The following is a 19,229-nucleotide window of genomic DNA, read 5'->3' as shown; positions in this document are numbered from 1 at the left end:
AATTTCATCCATGCATCAAATAATTCGACGCTGCAATAGGCGTAGTCGAACAGTGAAAAATGGCGCTGCGGCAAGGCGAAAAGCGCGCTATGTGCGTGGATCTCGCGCATATTTCCTGGACACCGTGTTCGCCGTATCAGATCACTTTGCCGCGTTCCATGGAGCAAAAATGAGGTTCGCCGTGCCTGATGAAGCCGCACCGGCCGCTTGCAAGCGGCAGCGGAAGCATCGTGTCGACCACTGCGGACGCTGTGTTCAGACATATCTCAGTAAACAGCGTTCACTGGTCCCAATTCTCTAGTTGCTGCGAGAAACGCATAATACGGCTCACAAGATTTTTAATATGCTACGTATACAAGGAAGTCCTATAAGAGAGCGATCATGTCGTTCATTGACTATGAGATTCGAGATGCAACATCGGCTGCAGTGGGTCACGGCTTGTATATTCCTGACAAATGAGTGCAACACCTATACTTTATGCAGACGCCTGCATGCACATCATATGCGTAGTCCAAATCCCCGTGCGCCTCACCATAAAAACTGATATTGAATGCTCCAACATGCTGTTGTACGTTGGCTACGAGCTAGCGACTCGTCGTTGACTGGTGGATGGTGATTGTGGCATGCTGGGCGGATTTGCCCCCGCATCCCCGTTGATGATGTCCTGTATTGCAGCCTCCAACGCATCCACACGTGTAGACATCTGGTTCACTACAAGCGAATCAGCGACCGTTTACAAATCACTCAGTCAAAACAAGACCTGCTCACTACGCTCAAGCATCTGGCCAGACATGTCGTCAAATTTGGCGTCTAGCTGTTCCAAGAGCGATTCAACCTGGAGGTCGTATCGAGGAGAGACAGGGCATTAGAGATACATGTATAACGCCACTCGTGAGCGACTCACAAAAGCGGTCAGTTCATGCGGACTGGATATGTCCGATGGATTGGATGTCGCTTTGGCTGGCGTTGTCGTTCCTGGTGCTGCAGCTGGCGTTGTGTTTGCTGCTCTGGATGGTGCGGGTGAAGGGGTCACATTGAGAGGGAGCGCTGATGACGACGCAGGCATAATTCGCTCTCGCTCTCTGTCTCCTTCAAACTAAATTCATAAAAACCACTCGGCATGTAGAGGATCGTCCGCATACCTGACTGCTCGTGATTGTCCAAGGAGTCCAAGTGTGAGTTGCAACTGCCGATACCCGGCAATGATGGCGCCACGTGTCACAAACTTTCTGCATTCAGCCTTCCTCCGCCTCCCCTTCTTCGCATCCAACCCAAATATCACGCCAATCCGCCTTCCAATAAGCGCATAAACTCTGCTCTGTCCGGATAGGATGGAGCGCCTGGATGGCCGTCTGTGGTTGTCCGCGAATAGCAAATTATCCGATGAAGATACTTAGCCCGTGAACAGTGGGCCTTCCAGGCTACGGCTAGGGAAAGCTCAGCGGAATTGTGTGATTAACATCGTGTCTTCCGGCGTCCGAAGCTTGGTAACACGCGGCTAGCCTTTGACCGTTCGAGTTTGCCTCATCTTATCCTCCATTATGAGCATACGGCGTAGGTGCTGTCTGGGCCCGTAGCGTCGCCTTCCAGAGCAACGCAAGATGCGATGACGGATCTGTCCTATTCTGGATGCGATACAAATGGTCACTTTGCAGTTGCCGAGTTGCGCTAAGTAAGTGCGAGAGATTCCCGCTGGTATAGTTCCGACGCCGTTTTTTGCGATCCGCATTAATGTATACGCCCGTTGCCTCCGGCTCAGTGCTGTAGGTTTCCTACTTCCCACAGACTCAAACTTGCGGCCAGCAGCAACGACATCAATCACCAGCCAGTCTCTCGGACTTCCGATGCGCCGAGACGAGCAATCTTGACATCTTCTCTTGTTACAGGGATCAGAAGCCGTGGACAGACACCTTCTGTACGTCTCAACGTCATGCCATACTGTACGAGTCGCCTAACAGCTAACTCGCTTCAACCATCGGACCAAATGGATGCCATCAAGCAAGGTTGAGGTGGCAAAGCGGCTTTTGGCCTGATGAACTCAACCGACTGAATAGCTTGGGCTCACGCTTGGCAACTTAGAACTGTCCTGAGGCGAGCGTGTACCGCGAGGCACGAAGAAAGGATGCTACGCTGCGCTAGCCGGTATCTGGTCGTCAATTTGCGCGGCTAAATGTTACTCGGGCAGCATACTCTCCGAAAGGCCCCAATGACACCTGATCATGCGAGCGATCAGGTTTGACTGGATGACCACTGGGAGAAAGCCAGCCATGAGCACAGAACTTGATACCGCAACAACTGCTAGTTCATTATCCTGGCATTCCATGAGAGCCGGTATGAAATGCCTCGCTCTCAAGCCATAATGCGTAAGGAACACTTAGAGTGAACTCAGTTGCGCGGAGAACGGTTAGCGCCTGCAGGCGGTTTCTGAGTTGATTGCATTTCATGCTGGGTTCGTTTTTTCCATTTAGGTCCAGAACACGTTCCTCAGCAATCAGGGACGAATGCCACGGGTAATCAGTCGCTACGGTACGTAATCAGTAGATCGGCATGCAAGGCGAATAGTGCTCGCCCATGTTGCAGGTCTCAGACGCTGCTCATTCGGTTGAGTAATCTAGCGGGGGCACGGTTTCAAACACGCATGACCAACGGTGCACTGATCCTATGCAAGGCAAGCGCACTGTTCCAGCTGTCTAGCGCTCGGCCTGGTTGGAAGGTGGACGCTAAATCACAAGCGATGTCTCGAATCCATGATGCGCCTCGTTGCTCCCGGTTGGGGTCAGCGTCTCGGAGCATGTCCTGCTAGCGCGCAGCAACAGGTCCCAACCCGCCATCCTGGGTAAGGATTTTTTTATAGGACTGTTCCGATGGACCTTTCTGAAGTGGATTTCTTATACCAATGGCCCTATCGACCTTTCCACTGCTTCTCTATGCGCCCACAACGGGTCTAGCACCTTTATAAGACCTATGTGCTGCCCCTGCATCGCCAGTTTCCCTTCGTTCTCCACCCGGGTTCAGCAAGAGTCCTCCCCTTTCCAATTGTCGATCCATCTCCCCACGATCTGACCCACCTGCGCCTTCGTCTCTCGCGTCGATTAGCATTCACCATGTCAGACTGCAAGCAAGAGATCATCACTTTCCCAGATCTCATGAAGTCCATCCCCTTCCCGATCCGCTTGAACCCTTATACCCGATTCGTGTCTGCCGATTCGGATGCCTTCATCCTGGAGTACGGGAACTTCTCGGAGAAGCAACGGGCCAAGTTCATTGGCCTCAATGCTGGCCTATTGTGCGGCATGTGCTATGCCGAGTCAGGTCCCGATGAGCTCAGGGTATGCTCGGATTTCATGAGCTTTCTGTTCAATCTCGACGATTGGAGCGACGAATTCGACACAACCGGGACGAAGGGTCTAGAGGAGGCTGTTATGAACACGTTGCGTCATCCGGACACCTTCCATTCTGACACTATCGCAGCTCGAACTGCTAAATCGTGCGTATCAATCATTCACTTGTATCATGTTGAATTTCGGCAGCATGTTCATGACGCTCTCTTCCCAGATGGTGGACGAGGATGCTCAAGACGGTCGGTCCGAACTGCAAGGAACGCTTCATCTATACGATGGGCTTGTATTTCAAAGCCATCATGCAACAGGCTGCCGACCGTGCATCAAACAGCATTCCAGAGCTCGAAGCCTACATCGATTTGCGACGCAGTACGAGTGGATGCAAGACCGGCTTCGCCCTCATCGAATACGCTGCAGGCATCGACCTTCCTAACGAGGTCTATGAGCATCCTGCTATCCAAGGCCTCTTGAACGCCACTAACGACTGTGTCAGCTGGGCTAATGTGAGTCATTTCTGTTCACCGACTTTCTATTCCGGTCTGTCTGAACGCTTTCGGCATTCGCCTACTTGCGCTCTGGTGCCACGAGGTGGGCGTCAACACTTCCAGCTGTTGGTATAGACGCGCTGTGCGTCCGACCGCGCATTTACCCCTGAGCAGATCGATGACCATCAACTATATTAGATCCTATCGAATGTAACAAGGAGATCTGACAACATTTCTATGTATAGGACATCCTTTCATACAACAGAGAACAATCACGAGGGGATGTATGTTGCGCTTCTTTATGTCTTCCTGTGCCTTCCTCACGTCGCATTCGCAGTCGCATAATCTCGTGCCTGTACTCATGCGGACTCTCGGTATCGAGCGACAGGCAGCCGTTGATTACGCTGCGGACCTGTGCAACAAAACCGTAGAGCGATTCCTTGCAGGCAAGACGGCGTTGCCGTCCTGGGGTCCTGAGGTCGATGCACAGGTTCAACAGTACATCCAGGGCCTGGAAGACTGGATCATCGCCAACGCGGAGTGGAGTTTCATGACTGAGAGGTACTTCGGGAAGGATGGACCGAAGATTAGGAAGAGCCTGCAGGTGCCTTTGCTGCCGGTGGTTGGATTTGTTTAGACGTCGCCAATCCGCCACGCGAGGAAGCACAATTCTTCGCGTTTGATCCTGACAGGAAACAGCGCCATCAGTGTACCCTAGAAACCTCACACTGTCGCGTATGCCTGTCGTCAACCGCGATCCGGCTCAGGACATATCACGCTGACGTGGAGATTGAAGCTTACCATGATCTTGATAGTCCATAGTATACTGGTGTTACGTCTGTAGTCAGGTAGTACTTTAGTGTAATCGCATTGCTTAGGTCAGGTTCCGATTTCAACCAACTCGCTCTGACCGTCGTCTGAGGATCTCAACGAGTCGGACTGGGTGGGACTGTGGCGTGCATCATATCAACATATCAACTGAAGTTTTCATCAGATCAACTTGTCGTGCTTCACGTGGACATCCACAGGAGAGCCGCTCGTCAGGTGATGGAAGATGTCGTTGCTGAGGAGATTCAGGGACGCAGTACCAGATGGCTGTAATCCAGACTGAGCTAAATGGGTCCAACTGTTTCATCTATGATCAGCTCGCGGAGCTGCGAATTTCCGGACTGACCCTGCTTCTGCCAGAACCGTCCGGACCTCTCCAGAACAGTGATCGGCATATCGACGCGCACCCGTTGCGGTGACGTTGAGCGACCTCACGTATACAGCACGACAATTTGATCATGGGTCTGGACGGGCTTTTGCAGGCCATCAGCCAATTGAAAAGAAGATTGGGTTTCAGAATATGCTGTCATCGCAATGCCTTCCTCAGTACGAGATTTCTCGGGAGCTTTGTCCGGCTTACTGATTCTCGAATGTGCTATATTTTGCCTTGACTACCAAACGAGTGCGACTTGCGACCCAGTACAATGGTGCAGATTTTACTTACCGGAAAACACCGTTGTTCCCAGGCATGCGCGTGGAATGCTTGTCGAGCGGATCTTACCTATCTTGCCGTCATTCATCTCGGTGACTAAAAACGTAGATACCGCCTTTCCTTTTCAACCGTTCACCCGAGGCATCGACCGGTTGGTATCGTGTAGTTTCCGCGAGGATGCTTCGTGATTTACATGAATCGTGAAGTCCAAGCTGTAACGATGCCGGTTCTCGCTCACGGTGGTCTTACGTGCTTGACGGACCAGGCTAGCATGAAAAGGCCGTAGGCCTTCTCATTCGCCACGCGGGGCGACGGAGCTCGGTCGCATAGGCAGGTGCTATAACACGCCGTGGAATGACTTCATGAGGGAGCGCGGCCCGGCCCAGGAACCTGACCCACTCACCAGAGAGGTTTGTACGGCCCAACCTATTGGAAGTGCCCAACGCGCCCTCAAGGAAATATCGGTAATCAACGTATTTCGTCTCTGTCATCATCTTTGTGCCAGCTGGGATCTCCAGCAAATTGTCGCGCCGCAATGCCACGCGACGCATTCCGTGCCTATCTCGTCATACGAAGACCTCTGGAGCCCCTCAAGAATCTTGTGGAGCGGGTCGACTATGTAGCCGCAGGCAGTACATGGGCTTCCTGGTGGATATTGACCATTCTCTCAAGTCGCCGCCAGAACTTTGCCACGCAAAGTTCGCTCTAATCCGGGGGTTGTTTCATCTGTGTGAAGGGACTGAATCAGCCGCAAAGAACCTTGCAATAGATTTGCCGACGTCTAGGGCAAAGTCGCACCCACATTCTCTAAACGTTTGTTGCATGCTGTAAGATTTGGTTTAGTCGGAGGTAATTGCCGTATTGGGGCATTCCTATTGCGCCGCTGAGATTCTAGATATGTTATTGCGCGGCCTTCTCCCGCGAACAAGAATGGGTCGATGAACGACGATCAAGGCTTTTGCCTTGCTCGATATTGCGCCACACCAGGCACTGCCTCGACTCCTTGATGGGTATGGCTTGATATCACAGTTTGCTCACAACGCAAGTCGTCTACCAGAGCGCACTACATGCTACCCATGACGGAGCGCTCGGCACACCTAGCCGATTTCGATCTACAGAAGTCTCATGGACGTATTCACAGTAAGAAAAACAATAACCGTGCGACGTAATATTCTCACCGAATTGAGCCGTTGTGATAAGCGGTTCTTCCGTATTCGCCCTGATAGTGCGCCTGGCGATCCGAGGCGTTCATCGGACACATCCGTTCTACGTTGACCACAGCCGGATTACTCTTCTCCGTAGCCGACATTGGAGCGCGGCTTGCACGTTCAAGTGTTCGCCGCGGTCACCGCTGACGTTCTGTGACTCTCTGCCCTTGTCAGCCGCCTTTGTCCAGACCCTTCTGTTCGGCGTAGTTGAGCTTCGGTGTCAATTGGAAGGGCAGGACCGAGCAAACCTTGTTGTCGACGAGTCATGAGCACTCGCGTGATGCATACATACATTCCATGCCCGGAAAAGCAGTTCACAAGGCAGGGTTCGTGTGTGAATGACGTCAGACAAAAATGTGACAGATGAGTTTCGCTAGCCTCTGAGGTTGGGCGCGAAACCCTCACTGTGTCTGGCTACTGAGCTGGACCAATCTGGCGACACCGCCTCCCTGGAAAGGATCGACTGAATCCTGATGTAGAGTCTCTTCCATTGGAAATGCACGCTTGAACTCCACGCTCGCACCATCTGCTTGATCTTCCGATCTACCAGTAAGTCGAATCCGAGGATGACACTGAAGCTTAGATGGCAGGTTTGGCGGCTCCGAGAGCGATCCAATAGGCGAGCAATCCATCCACCTCTGTTCGGTCATGAGTTCGAGGACGTCAATGTGCTGTCATGATGTGGAGTCTTGTCGCCATCTTGAGATGGACTCGATGACGCGAGATCTGTTCACGGTAGACTTACTGCACGGTCGACAATCTTCATCGGCGGTTGAGCGGTGTCTTGCGATACAGAATCTGACAAGAAGTCAACCAGAATTTCATCATGAGCGCCAAACTTTGACATGCATGGCAAAGTGCTGCAAATTTGCACGCTTGCAGATGTGAGAATTGAAAAGAAGGTCGGTTGCAACGCTCACGGAAGAGGGCCCGGAAGACGTCCCGCGAAGACGACCGCCGTCTCGTGCTGTTATGATTTTTGGAAGATGTATCTGTCCGCGTGGTGAATGCAAGTCATTACATCGGGTGTCCGAAACGTTGATGGTTGGCGCATCAGCAGTAGTATGCCTCCTTCAGCAGCTACCCTGTATCAATAGGGTCCGTGCTACTAGGCGAGATCGACAAGCATGTCAGGATTGATAAGTCCTTCTGCCCATAACGTTCATCGCGGGTGCAGTACACGCGTAGAATGCATGCTAAGCACCGTTCTCCGACAACCGACGACAGCGGTGGTGGCGGTATAGTACTTAATCTGTCGCTTCTTTCGAATCGAGCAAGGGGTACTCGGCATTCCATACCATTTTATGCCTGCTCGCTGACTTTGAATGCTGCGGAATGTCAACGTGAGCACTGTTCTGTATTCAGCGACGACAGGATTATGCCGACCGTTGAGGAGCCGAAAATGGGAGTGCTCTCTGCTCTCGCAGTTTGGAGGCCGTCGTCGCTGTCGCCAGCTGATGGACTGTGAGAAAGCACATGGTCAGGCAGGAGATATGTATCAATGGAAGCCGCAGATAGGCCGCAAGCACCGCTGGGCACCAGTCCGAGCAGGCAATGTCGGTGCTATGTATACGCCTCATTTTCACACGACCGCCTTGAGTTGGGCATGCGAAGGGCCGTTATTCTTTCTCGTGGGTTCCGCGCAGCTTCCATCACGATGGCTCCCAATGAGGCACAAGTCGGACAAGTTGCCCCCTCAGTCCGTACATGAAGAGCCGCTTATGTCAGCTGCACGGCTCTTGTCATTGTACACTTACTGGCTCCAGCAACTCGAGAATAAACGTGCTCGCTGCTACTATCTGGCTATGAGATGTCCTTCTCTTCCGAGGACCTAATTGTATGTGTAATCGAACAATGCGTTCGCTGTGCGCTAGGGCCAGTTTTCAAGATGGAAAACTACGATTGGCTACGATTTATATCTCTGGCCCAGTTCAGAACAGGGAACCGTTGCTAGTTCCACATTTCGGGGCCTGCATGTGATCCATGGCTTGACACGCCTGCGATAATTATCGAGCTGTGCTCTAGTGCCATGGAGCCGTAGCGTGGCATTCATTAGGTAGATAGGACCATTCCCTGACGCATTGCTTAGGTGGCACATGCGCTTGATGCTTTACGGATTGACGCCGAGTTGGTGCCGCGAGGTGCTACGCGGGGTGTGTCAATATTCGAAGTATCACGCCGTCACAGTCTTGACAAGCCTTTCGTAGAGTGACCCTGCAAGCTGGTAGGTGCCGGACGCCTCAGAACTTCTCCCGTAATCCGGACGCATTTGATGCGAGTGTGCTTCCGCAATAACTTCTTGGGTAGGAAAACCGTCTCAAGAAGGGTAAGTTCCTGGAGTGCAGGATGGCTCGCAGCCATAAAACGGAATCTCTTTCTCCCGGTTCACTTCCAACCCCAGCATAATCTTGCATAACCTCCTCGTCTCTCTCTTGCACTATGCCACTCTCCGGTACGACTGCGGACGTCCAACCGTTCTATGGATATGTCGACACAACTGAAGATGCTCTGCGTCTCATTGAGGTTCGTTTCAATTTTGCTCTGGCATCCTGACCATCCGGCTGACGTATTATTATCAACGGCTTCCCCATCGCGCCAATCATACGGTATCATCTGGCGGTCAGGCGGCCCGTCGCGGAGTGCTACCTCGTGTCACTCGACGTTTCAACGAGCTCGAGAGGAGATCCATGATTAGGAGCGGAGCAGTGTTCGTTTTTAGCGTCGAGGAGAGCGGCATCAAGCGGTGGACGGAGGGGTTAACCTGGTCGCAGTCGCGTATATCTGGGAACTTCCTGGTACGTGACCCGTCGAGATCTACGCCATTGTCGAAGAAATGCTTTCATCTAAGCTGGCCTTCATCAGATCTACCGAGAGGTCGCCGACCGAAACATCCTCCGCAGTTCACATCAAGTCTCGGACTCTTCTGACGGTTCACAGAGTGGTCATCCTGTGGAGAGCCATATAACGTTAAAGCCAAACGGGCTGATAAAAAAGGCGAGCGTTTGAGTGTCATCTGTGGAACAATTAGAAGACTAAGTCAAGGTCCCAGACGATAACGGTCAAGATAAATGGCTCTGATCATCACCTAATATCATACTTCACGCAAGAAGACGTCCATTCGGGACGGCTTCACAGGCCAACCAGTCGGTCGGATTTGATGGCGCTGAAGATACCCGCCGAGCTTTTGCAGTCCGCGAACTTCCGCTATCCACTCAAGCTCGACGGGCAACGCATCGGTATTTCCCAATTGTGAGCGAAGCTTTAGTTATCTGGACTCACTGAGACTCTGATCAGCTTCGCCACATCGATGACGTTAGCGATGAAAGCGATGGCGCTGATAATCAGTGCAAAAAAGCCCTCGGTACAGCGGCCCCCTTGGCTAGGCTAAGCTCTCCAGCTGCTACGGGATATATGGGAGAACACCCTTCAGATGCCTCGCCGACCGAACTGTCGGAGTTCACACGAACCCAGTCTCCGACCATTTCATATCAAATCCATGGCAGGCCTAGGCAATACAACAACCTCTATCCATCGCGACTTGCGGAGATAAACCGCTCCATGTCTTCCCCAGATCCGCCACAGATCCCTCATACAACGGACCAGATAGTGCCTTCATCATGGTCCCCGACGTACCCTACCGCGCTAGAATCGTTCTCGATGTCTCCGAACGCTTCGACAATGTACCATGCCCAGACGAGCCCGAGCCATCTGCACCCATCCCACGTGCAGAAAGAGGACGCGTGGGTTCATCATGCCCCAACCCATGCAAGTATGGACCGCGCATATGACCAGCACATGCCACGGCTTGACATCCCGGGCCAGATCGAGCCATCTTGGGCGCCCGGCGTTCCTGCGATGAATCAGCAGCAAGTCAGCTCAGCACCCCCTGGCACGGGGTTTCCCTGCATCCATTATCCAGAGGGACGCGAACGAGACCGCATTCGCTCCCGCTCGTACCATCCAATGTGGTCATGGGGACATGAATCAGGTCACTCGTTATACCAGGTACCTCCGGTATCCCATGCCGTGTGCGCTTCACACGGCGTCCGTCATTTACCGAGCTGACTGGCTTGCGCTGTTCTCCAGGAATAGATGCTCCTTCAATTCATCATACGCACCTGTAGCGCTTCGTTTCCAAAGGACTCGGCACTCACCGTAGACTCTAATGCCAGACACAATTCGCTGTACGGTTTCTCGCGAATCTGCGCAATTACGACCACGTCACGGGCTCGTATTAGTTACCTTTCAAAATGCTGACGACTTGAACAGTGCCGGCGAGGACGTCACCGTCGGGCCAGCACACGTAGGGCCGCACGATAGATAGTTCTTAGAGATTCGAAACCATCTGTAAGATGGGCAGTGCCAGATGATCCTGATATGATCTATTTAAGCGTTGCCGGCGGTCCTCCTCTCGATGAACCCTCGTATGTTCGCGTGTCCATCCAAACTGCCGAAGAAACACCGCTTTGACGGGTTTTCCCAAAGCACGACGTCCAGCTGCTTAGCGTAATTGAGAACGTATTCGTAATCGGCCTGAGAAGCGAATGCGGTATATAAATACCCTGTTGGCAGAGAAGATCAGTGTCCAGATGTGCTAGCGAATGCGTGTAATACATATGATAAGACGAACCTTCTTCAGATTTCAACCTATTTTTCTCCAGCTCCCAGAGTCGGATCTGATCTTGCACCGTCACCGGCAGGAGAGGTCTCTGCATGATTGTTGTATGATAAGCTCTATCCAGAAAATATCCTGTAAAAGCATACATTTTTTCGCATCTGTGGGTGAGCATGTGCAGTCAAGTAGCTAATAATCTTCATTCGAGATACAGCAATCAATCACGATTGAATCGAGAGAGTCCATGCCTGATACGTACTTGATCTGCGGTAATTCCGTTGGCAAGTGCCTTCTTCACACTTTCGCGGGTAATTGCTCCAATGACCAGGTTTGGGAACCGAGATTTCAATGTGACGAAAAGGTTCAGAATGGCAATCTGTAGAGGATTATCTACGAAAAAAACATATGTCATTGGTTCGAGAAGAAGACCCTGATGGCGCACCTGTGTACGCATACAAGCGGTAATTGGTTTCTAGAACAATGAAGCCTTCGGACTGAGTTCCCAAGCCTGAGTTATGTGAAGATGGCAGCGGAGGCGAATGAGATGTCAGAGTGGTAGCAAGACGGGATGGGCTAAAGCGGCGCGAGGACGGCTGTAGATGATGGATTGTTCGCTACCGAATCCGCTCAGTCGGCAAAGGAGACATACATTAGGTTGCCATATCAGTCCGTAGTTTCGCAGGTCTGTGAGCATTGCGACTTGGGTAGCGCTCAACTGCTCCGTGGAATATTCCTGTATTCTTCAAGCGTCAATCATGGAAAAGAGCGTTCATGATTATGGCGTACTCTGCCAAGCTCCATCGTTGAAAGCATCAGCAGAAAGCCCAAGACTTCAACCAAATCCATCTGGCGCTCCTGATGGACGGAAGCACGAGACATGTGTTAGCAATGACCAAATGCGATGCCACGCTCCCATACCTCTGCCAAGTGGAGATATTGCAATAGCAGCTCCCAGAGCTGTGCATGTGGTGAGTTCAGGAGAAACTGAAACCCTGACGACGTTATCTGCAAGGCTCCGCCGCTAGCAGGCGATCAATGAAAGATGCATCTGACACTAATTTTGACTCACTGCGCGTTCGCCATGAGCCCACTACGTCGCAGCAGGAAGAGGACCTCTCTTGAAGGTTGCGTCGGATGTTGCCCGGTACCCGAAGACACCATATAATGGAGTATAGTCTGACAGAGAAATGTGGTGGATATGACAGGATCGATAGAATCGGCTGCGGACCTCCCAACGCTCCAATGCATACGAATCTAATGACTCAATTGAGGGCGGAAGCTCTTGGTCATTTGGTTCTGCCGGTACTCCGAAACTGCCGCTCGAGCCTCTACAGAACTAAGGCTATGTCACCGAAGATGAGAAGCGGCTCCACCACTTACCCTCCGGTAATCGCCTGCCTCAAGCTTGTCTTGAACATAGCACTCAGGATCAGCTTCACTTGAGAACTTGGGATGATATGCAAGCGACCCAATGTAGAGACACTCTCATTGTAGGCTCTAAACGTAAAAGGAATGATCGGCCGAAGTTACACATTGGACGAGTCTAATGAACCCACTTCTTGCCCTCTCGTGTGACCCATGCAGACATTGTTGAAACAGGAATTGCCGACTCCAGCCAGAGCAGATTCATGACGAGTTGTCTTTCGAGAGGGTTCAGAAGACTGAGCACTTGACACTGTGAGATTAATGACGACAGATTAAAGCACATCGATTGACCGAAAGACAGAGAGGCACGCCGAGGGCATCTGATATAGGCGGTTCAATGCGTTCTGCGATTGGGACTGCAGGAACATCAGCAAAATGTGGGAGTGTTCCTCGGCTGTGGGGTGCTCGGTGTTGAATTCGACAGCCGGCATGGCCACCAACGACAAGATGCTCGTCAGAATACCCTCTTCGTGTCCGCTGAGGTTTGTGCACACAGCGTCGTTGCCGTACGCGGTATTGAGCGACGAGTTGAGCTTAAGTGACAGACGGCGGCTGCCACCTCGCTGAACTTAGGGTTTCCTAACTGAGCACTGGCAGAGCCAGACAGCTTTCCCACGTTGTGACCGCGGCGCGCTTTTAATCGCGGATTACGCGTCGAGGTTCGCCACTCGCACACTTTGCAGCGCGCCACCGCAATGTCGAATACATCAATCCACCGAGCTGCACAGAACGGTAGGTAGTCATCGCCGCTCGTCAGTGTAGCGTTGTAATTCGTTATCTACGACAATAGGTCAGACCGGTTTGTTGCGATCCTTGATATCCCAAGACCCTAAGCTTGTCAACGCTCTCGACGAGGCGAGACAATTCATGGGAAATTAAGAGTTGTCTCTCAATATATACAATGCAGGACGGACGCACCCCTCTTCATTGGGCTGCTTCATCCGGGTCTCTTGATATTGTCCGAGACTTGCTTGATCAGAAAGCCGAAGTTGATCGTGGAGACGGCAGTGGCTGGACACCTCTGCACATTGCCGGTAAGCTATCTATTTATCAGACGATAGTTGACTGAAGGATTTATGTAGCCAGTGCGGGGCACGAAGATGTTGTGCGCGAGCTCCTCGGAGCCGGTGCTGATGTCAACAAGAAGAATGACAAGGGCATTACGCCATTGTGAGCGGGGACAGTCTGTTGTGAAAGAATATCTGATGGCCTTTCTGTAACGCCAGACACTATGCCGCATCCAAGTCCAGAGTGGATGTGTGACATTTTGGGCTATCTCAGCGCATGTCCTGTCTGACGCCTCCTTTCAGATCGGCCGTCTGCTCATAGCACGAGGTGCAGACGTGAGGAGCCCATACAATATGTCTCCGATTCGTAAACACTGATGCCACTGGCAGATAAACGCCAAAGACAAGGCAAATCAGAATCCGCTGTACGTTCCCCTTTTGCCATGTGAGATGTCGATTTACCTGCGGTTCCCGAAGTCATCGTGCGGCTACTACGGGCTCGATAGGATTCATCAGTATTCTGCTCAACCCTCCAGAAGGCTCTCCAAAGACCCGGTTAAACACCGCCGATCGTGTTGGTGAGTGGTCGCTACCGTTATTTCAGTCCTCATCAAGCCATTGAGTAACTATCAGGTAATACACCCCTGCATCTTGCCATGGAGTCCGCCCACGCAGAAGCTGCCTGCCTGTTGATTGAGGCCGGTGCAGATCGGACTCGCGTAAGTTCCATGGACATGGTGTCCATGGATTTCATCGCTAATCTACGAACTGATTCCCTACACGGGTTATAGGAGAACCTCGATGGTGAAATGCCAGAAGATCTTGAAGGCGTTGGAGGGCAGGAACAGCGGCGGGCAAAGGCCTACGTTGTCGAGCGCTGCGGAAAGCGATCGTGAAACGGTGAAACGGACAATTAGTCCGTGATGAATGTGCGCGGAAGGAAACGAGTCGGCGGTGGTGTTCTAATTTCATTTACGCTATACGCTCCTGTCATGAGTTTTATTACAAAGGGCATGTTCTAGGTGGCAAGACGCTCTGTTTTAGCGGTTATGATACGTGACAACCGTCCGATTTGAAGCGCTGTAGCAAATCCAAATATCGGAAAATAGATCCGCTGTTCAGTCATTGCCGTCGATAGGATCCGACTGTAGAAGCATCCAGCCATGGGAGAGCGCACAACGCGGCTCCCTGCCTGCACTGAATGCTTCACGGTGCGCTAACGGATGGCCAACCTGGGCGAACATGAATTGGTATATGGCTCAGGAAGCTCTAGACTGACTCATGATGATAGAGTTAGAAGCGAGGCATCCAGAAACGTGCCGTCTGCACTGTCTCGCCTCCGGCATCGACTGCTGCGACATATGGGTTTGAACGGGCACCGCGGACAATCATGATTAGATTAGCCGCAGACGCGCGCTTTGTGCGGGCTAGTAATTATGAACAGAGAAATGCACCATATCTTCGTGACATAAACGAGGAAAGGGTGAGTATTTTATTGATCGCTGCCACCTCGGCCTGTATCAGGCAACCTTCGACCGAAACATGGACTCAAAGGCTTGGCAATGTAGGGATAGATATCCTGCATACTCGCATCCCGCCATCTGACAGACAGAAAGCATTAAGATGTCAATGTGTGAGGACCACACGGTGAGGGTGATGGCGCGGCAGGAACAGCTTCGCCCGGCGTCAATCTGCACGCGAAGGCGAGGTGACATTAACTGCATCGCTTGGATCGGAATCAATGGCTTGCACTCATTGAGAACATATCACTGCCCGTGGTTGGCTTTGAATAATAGAAACCGCTCAATAGCGTGCTCAACAGTGGAAGTTAGAAGATTTTTAAATTCAAGTTCGTGCATAGTCGTGGCGATGACCTGGTGAGGAACTCATCCGTACAAGGAAAACATTGACACTTCGTAAGAAGGCTGCAAGCGCAACCTCCTTGCACTACCTTACTTAAACATTCACGGGCCGTTTCCGCGCAGCCTATAGGCGGGACATCATGTCCGGTATGGGCGGGTGTAAGAAGGAGGGTATACGACTGCATAGACGCTATGTGCAGATGAGCGACGGGATAGTACTCTCCGACAGTTGAGGAGCTGGATCAAGAAGAGTACGATCTGTGGCTGCACAGTACTATAAACAAACGGGCATAGCTTCGCAGTTCAAACACGAACTTTGCTCCGAGCGATATAGACAGATCTAACTGACCTGACGCCTGGCGACAGCTGCGTCCATTTGGCAACATTCAGCACTGAGGCTCGGCACATTGGTCACGAAACGCTGCCCCTACTCAATCGATAGAAATGTCGGGTTGAACATCCTGCGACCGCTGACAGACCTATCCGACCCTTGCGGAAGATGAGTCAATTACATGCGAGTTCCTGCAGGGAGAAAAATGATTGCTGTATGCCTCGGATTGGATAAACTAGGCCAATGGGAACTTTTCACGAGCGAGAAAGGCCATATTGTACTAGGACAACTTGCGACGAATGAAACCGTCACTGTGGATCACGAAGGAGTGGAGTGGAGTAGTCTAGTTATCTCCGTGACTTAGTCCCTACCGCCTGCGGGAGGGATCGTCGGTAGTACTTGGCCATACTTACTTGACCATTGTTGCCAATACGGTAAGGTGAAGGAGGCGAAACGCACAAGCCCTTGAGACTAGAAAGTTTTTCGTCTCGAAGCTATGCAGTAGCTATGGCCGTTTCTAGACCCTCAACGAATCCAGGAGCCATTCTGGTCTGGAATTCGCGGTGCAGCAGGTACCAAAGCAACCTCCGCGATCCACAACGTGTGAGTTCATACTCGACTGCCAAAGACTGTGCTGGCCACTGTAGTACGTGGGCGGCCCCGAAATCGTCGACGGTGCCGTCTCAAACACGCAGGCTGGACAGAACAGATCAATGCTATGAAAGTAGTAGTCGAAAAAAAAACGATGGGCAGATGCTAACGGTAGTCATCAAGTGCTTGATCACAGTGGAGCATGATCAATCGGTTTTGATCCGTTCGATGCCAACTGTCATTCCAGATCAACATTAATGTAACCAAACCGGTACGCACATCAAACGGGAGCACAGTGGACTGGAAAAAGCAATTGCACAGCCAATGCACATTGATGCGAGTCCGACTGTTCGCAACTCTTTCCACGTAATAGTCGCATGTTCATCTTCCGTGCCTCATGTTGTACGCCCGCGAACAGAACACGGCGAGCGCAGGATCGCGGTTCACGGCGTGACGGAGACATCGCAGTTGACAGGTTGAATGGCGCTCAGGCTGTTGGAAAAGGCAGTGCATGGGATGTAGCAACCGCAATGAAGCAGAAGGTGTCTCAGTACACGCCGTAAACATAATGCGATCGCATGGAACACAGTGATAGGCAGCTCTTACCTGAACAGGCCTGCAAGTTGAAGGGTAGAGGGTAGATCGCCCGAACGCTGAACATTCGTCTTCGCCTCACGACAGACGATATTGCATCGTAATTTCTGCGTGGTTGGCTAGCGCGTCAGCTGACATCTCGCATGGCTGCCGCGTGGCATCAGGGTGCAATTCCGAACTTCGCGCGCAAGTAAGTAAGCGAAACTTGTTCCATGGACGCGCTAGCAACGATCGATGAGGCCGCCCAGAGTCGATGAGAATTCTTCATGCCAGCTCTAGTTACCGTAGCCGGATATTATAGCCTCCTGCCCAGTCCGCACGGATGATCTATATCCTGGATGAGCATATTAGCGATTGCAGTGAGAGGCCACAGAGGGAGGGGGACCTTGGATCAACGAGCAAGTCACCTGCCTAATGGTAGAAAGAATATGTGAGCTTGGCTCACACCAGAGAAAGAACGGTCCCAGTGATGGAGGGAATGCATCTCAAACAACTCTATAGCAGCATTTCAGCCATATCAGGGCAGATACTCTTGTTTCAAGCAACACGGTGCAATAGAGGCGGAATCGATAAGGATGGAAAGGGCTGTAGACCAATGAGCGCGCCACTGCGACGGTGGCCATGATCAATCCATCAGGGTCCCGCACGGGCACTCCCAAAAACATCCGTAGCTAGTCAGCTGAGCATATTGTCACCGTTGGATCAGAGCAGAGTACTGCATCATGTCTGGCGATGCATCAATGTCAAGTCGACACTAGCATACTCTGGATCACCTCCCCGCTCGTTTTGTCCCTTACTTCGTCAAATCACAATGCGCGGTCCAGAAACCCAGCTTCGACGAAGGGCTTACCATGACACCAATGAGATCTTTCTTGAACGTTCCGCCGATCTCCGGAGAAATGTACTTCTTGCCCGAGGCCTCGGTCATTATTGTAGTCGTTATTCTCGCTGCGTAGAAATTGTGGATTCGAGATACCTGAGATCGGAAAAGACCTCAGTAGATGAGTTGTTTGGACTGTTACTAGGTTTAGATCATCCCTCAAGATGCGTTATGGTCATTTCAATGAGCAGGTTGAATAGGAACAAATTTCAACTGGTGGCTTCCCCAGGGAGCGTACAACGTAAGGTCGTCGAAGATGCGACTGCGGATGAGATGCTGTAGAAATGTTTCCAACGATGCAAAGAGGATCGCAGATGGCTTGCTTGAAGGGTACTCCAGCTGAAGAGGCATGCGTGGAAAAAGGTTAAGGTTCTAAGTTCCCGAGACTCTGGTCCCGGAGAACACAGACGGATACGCCGATACTACCGCCTGACCTCCGGATCCTTGTAGTGCCGGTGACGACGGAATCCGAAAATTTGCCAGGACATCCAGCCGTAACAGGTGTTTTAGTAAACCAAATACGCCATTGCGAAGAGCCAGCTTCATGGCCGTGGTTGAGTTAATCGGTTAGACAACAATCTATTTTGGTTGAACAGGTTCCTGAGGGCACTTACCTTGAAAGTCAAACCCTCCAGTGACGCTGGAAGTGGAAAATTGGGCAGCCATGCTCCCGACCGGCCCGCACTGATGGAGACTGCCAAGGTGCTGCCACGCTACTGACGCCAGAGACCCTGTCTCTAGCGTCAAGCACGGGAAGCTGAGAGACCAGTTCACAATGAATCTTACTTCTTATCTTCTCCCGCATCCCTGACAGTCCTTCTCCAAGCTCGACTTTCCTAGTTTGTCACGGGTGGGTCCTCTCTCTCGATTGTCCACTTTCGTCCCGGGCGAGGACTTCTATCAGTTCACCAGGCATACCTTTGAACCTTCGCAAAACATCATGGGCTTCTCGCCTTCATGCGGCGCGCCGACGCTCGCTGTATCAGGGCAGAGCCTGAATAGGAACTTTTATGGAACCTGCGATGAGCCGCACATGCAAACGCAAATTACAAGGACGAATTCAGGCACCTATAGATATCATTCATAACGTGTCCATGGAAGCATGAGAGGCGCAGTATCGCGGAAAGCATGACTGATCACAGTGCTTTCAGACGTATCGAGAAGATCCGCGGCACACATTAGGTTCCGAGGACGTTCTGCTCGTGGCTGAGGCCGCTTTGCACCCTATCGCGCTCGGGTCAGGCCATCGGTCTTGCAGGTCGTTCATTTGTCAATAAGCGTGACTCTGACACTTTATAGAACACGTCTAGGTTTTGAGCTACCTCCGGGTGGACGCGTGCTTCGGCTCGGATTCTCCTGCAGAGTCAATGAGTAGGCGAAAAGTTCGTGACCATTTAAGTATACTTGCAA

At 51.7% G+C, this 19,229-nt stretch overlaps 8 protein-coding genes across 8 annotated transcripts; 5 read left to right on the top strand and 3 right to left on the bottom strand.

The window, feature by feature from the left end:
- Window positions 1–323: 323 nt before the first annotated feature.
- LAESUDRAFT_724580 (uncharacterized protein) lies at window positions 324–1,465 on the bottom strand. The gene is made up of 4 exons (XM_040908645.1): window positions 1,143–1,465; window positions 905–1,089; window positions 769–835; window positions 324–711 (listed from the first exon to the last, which is right to left on the bottom strand). Exons 2-4 carry the CDS (start codon window positions 1,064–1,066, stop codon window positions 578–580), a joined length of 363 nt encoding a protein of 120 aa, XP_040765354.1. The 5' UTR covers window positions 1,067–1,089; window positions 1,143–1,465; the 3' UTR covers window positions 324–577.
- Window positions 1,466–2,954: 1,489 nt separating this feature from the next.
- LAESUDRAFT_97217 (terpenoid synthase) lies at window positions 2,955–4,543 on the top strand. The gene is made up of 4 exons (XM_040914892.1): window positions 2,955–3,487; window positions 3,556–3,844; window positions 4,072–4,110; window positions 4,164–4,543. The coding sequence occupies exons 1-4, from the start codon at window positions 3,105–3,107 to the stop codon at window positions 4,461–4,463; spliced, it is 1,011 nt and encodes a 336-aa protein (XP_040765353.1). The 5' UTR covers window positions 2,955–3,104; the 3' UTR covers window positions 4,464–4,543.
- A 1,826-nt stretch (window positions 4,544–6,369) lies between these two features.
- On the bottom strand, window positions 6,370–7,361 carry LAESUDRAFT_713341 (uncharacterized protein; the record flags this gene model as incomplete). Its single annotated transcript, XM_040906963.1, has 4 exons — window positions 6,370–6,418; window positions 6,485–6,625; window positions 6,920–7,152; window positions 7,260–7,361. 4 exons carry the CDS (start codon window positions 7,359–7,361, stop codon window positions 6,370–6,372), a joined length of 525 nt encoding a protein of 174 aa, XP_040765352.1.
- A 1,592-nt stretch (window positions 7,362–8,953) lies between these two features.
- Window positions 8,954–9,870, top strand: LAESUDRAFT_698231 (uncharacterized protein; the record flags this gene model as incomplete). The annotated part of the gene is made up of 4 exons (XM_040906337.1): window positions 8,954–9,037; window positions 9,139–9,309; window positions 9,377–9,514; window positions 9,564–9,870. 4 exons carry the CDS (start codon window positions 8,954–8,956, stop codon window positions 9,765–9,767), a joined length of 597 nt encoding a protein of 198 aa, XP_040765351.1. The 3' UTR covers window positions 9,768–9,870.
- Window positions 9,871–10,045: 175 nt separating this feature from the next.
- On the top strand, window positions 10,046–10,922 carry LAESUDRAFT_724578 (uncharacterized protein). Its single transcript, XM_040908644.1, has 2 exons — window positions 10,046–10,519; window positions 10,601–10,922. The coding sequence occupies exons 1-2, from the start codon at window positions 10,073–10,075 to the stop codon at window positions 10,604–10,606; spliced, it is 453 nt and encodes a 150-aa protein (XP_040765350.1). The 5' UTR covers window positions 10,046–10,072; the 3' UTR covers window positions 10,607–10,922.
- Window positions 10,823–13,107, bottom strand: LAESUDRAFT_677371 (transcription factor Tfb2). The gene is made up of 13 exons (XM_040905655.1): window positions 12,846–13,107; window positions 12,686–12,790; window positions 12,510–12,626; window positions 12,358–12,457; window positions 12,199–12,305; window positions 12,048–12,150; window positions 11,916–11,984; window positions 11,779–11,862; window positions 11,572–11,722; window positions 11,389–11,519; window positions 11,279–11,326; window positions 11,145–11,223; window positions 10,823–11,076 (listed from the first exon to the last, which is right to left on the bottom strand). The coding sequence occupies exons 1-13, from the start codon at window positions 12,983–12,985 to the stop codon at window positions 10,901–10,903; spliced, it is 1,410 nt and encodes a 469-aa protein (XP_040765349.1). The 5' UTR covers window positions 12,986–13,107; the 3' UTR covers window positions 10,823–10,900.
- Window positions 13,108–13,455: 348 nt separating this feature from the next.
- LAESUDRAFT_650797 (ankyrin) lies at window positions 13,456–13,728 on the top strand (the record flags this gene model as incomplete). Its single annotated transcript, XM_040904264.1, has 2 exons — window positions 13,456–13,588; window positions 13,637–13,728. 2 exons carry the CDS (start codon window positions 13,456–13,458, stop codon window positions 13,726–13,728), a joined length of 225 nt encoding a protein of 74 aa, XP_040765348.1.
- A 50-nt stretch (window positions 13,729–13,778) lies between these two features.
- On the top strand, window positions 13,779–14,457 carry LAESUDRAFT_650493 (ankyrin; the record flags this gene model as incomplete). The annotated part of the gene is made up of 6 exons (XM_040904252.1): window positions 13,779–13,811; window positions 13,865–13,897; window positions 13,952–13,986; window positions 14,039–14,139; window positions 14,195–14,280; window positions 14,353–14,457. Coding segments are annotated over 6 exons (393 nt in total), but the record flags the coding sequence as incomplete, so codon positions are not given.
- Window positions 14,458–19,229: the final 4,772 nt, after the last annotated feature.

The sequence above is a fragment of the Laetiporus sulphureus genome, assembly GCF_001632365.1.
Source record: "Laetiporus sulphureus 93-53 unplaced genomic scaffold LAESUscaffold_14, whole genome shotgun sequence".
Classification (NCBI taxonomy): domain Eukaryota; kingdom Fungi; phylum Basidiomycota; class Agaricomycetes; order Polyporales; family Laetiporaceae; genus Laetiporus; species Laetiporus sulphureus.
The sequence above is the reverse complement of the archived record's forward strand: the minus strand, read 5'-3'. Positions and strand labels throughout refer to the sequence as shown.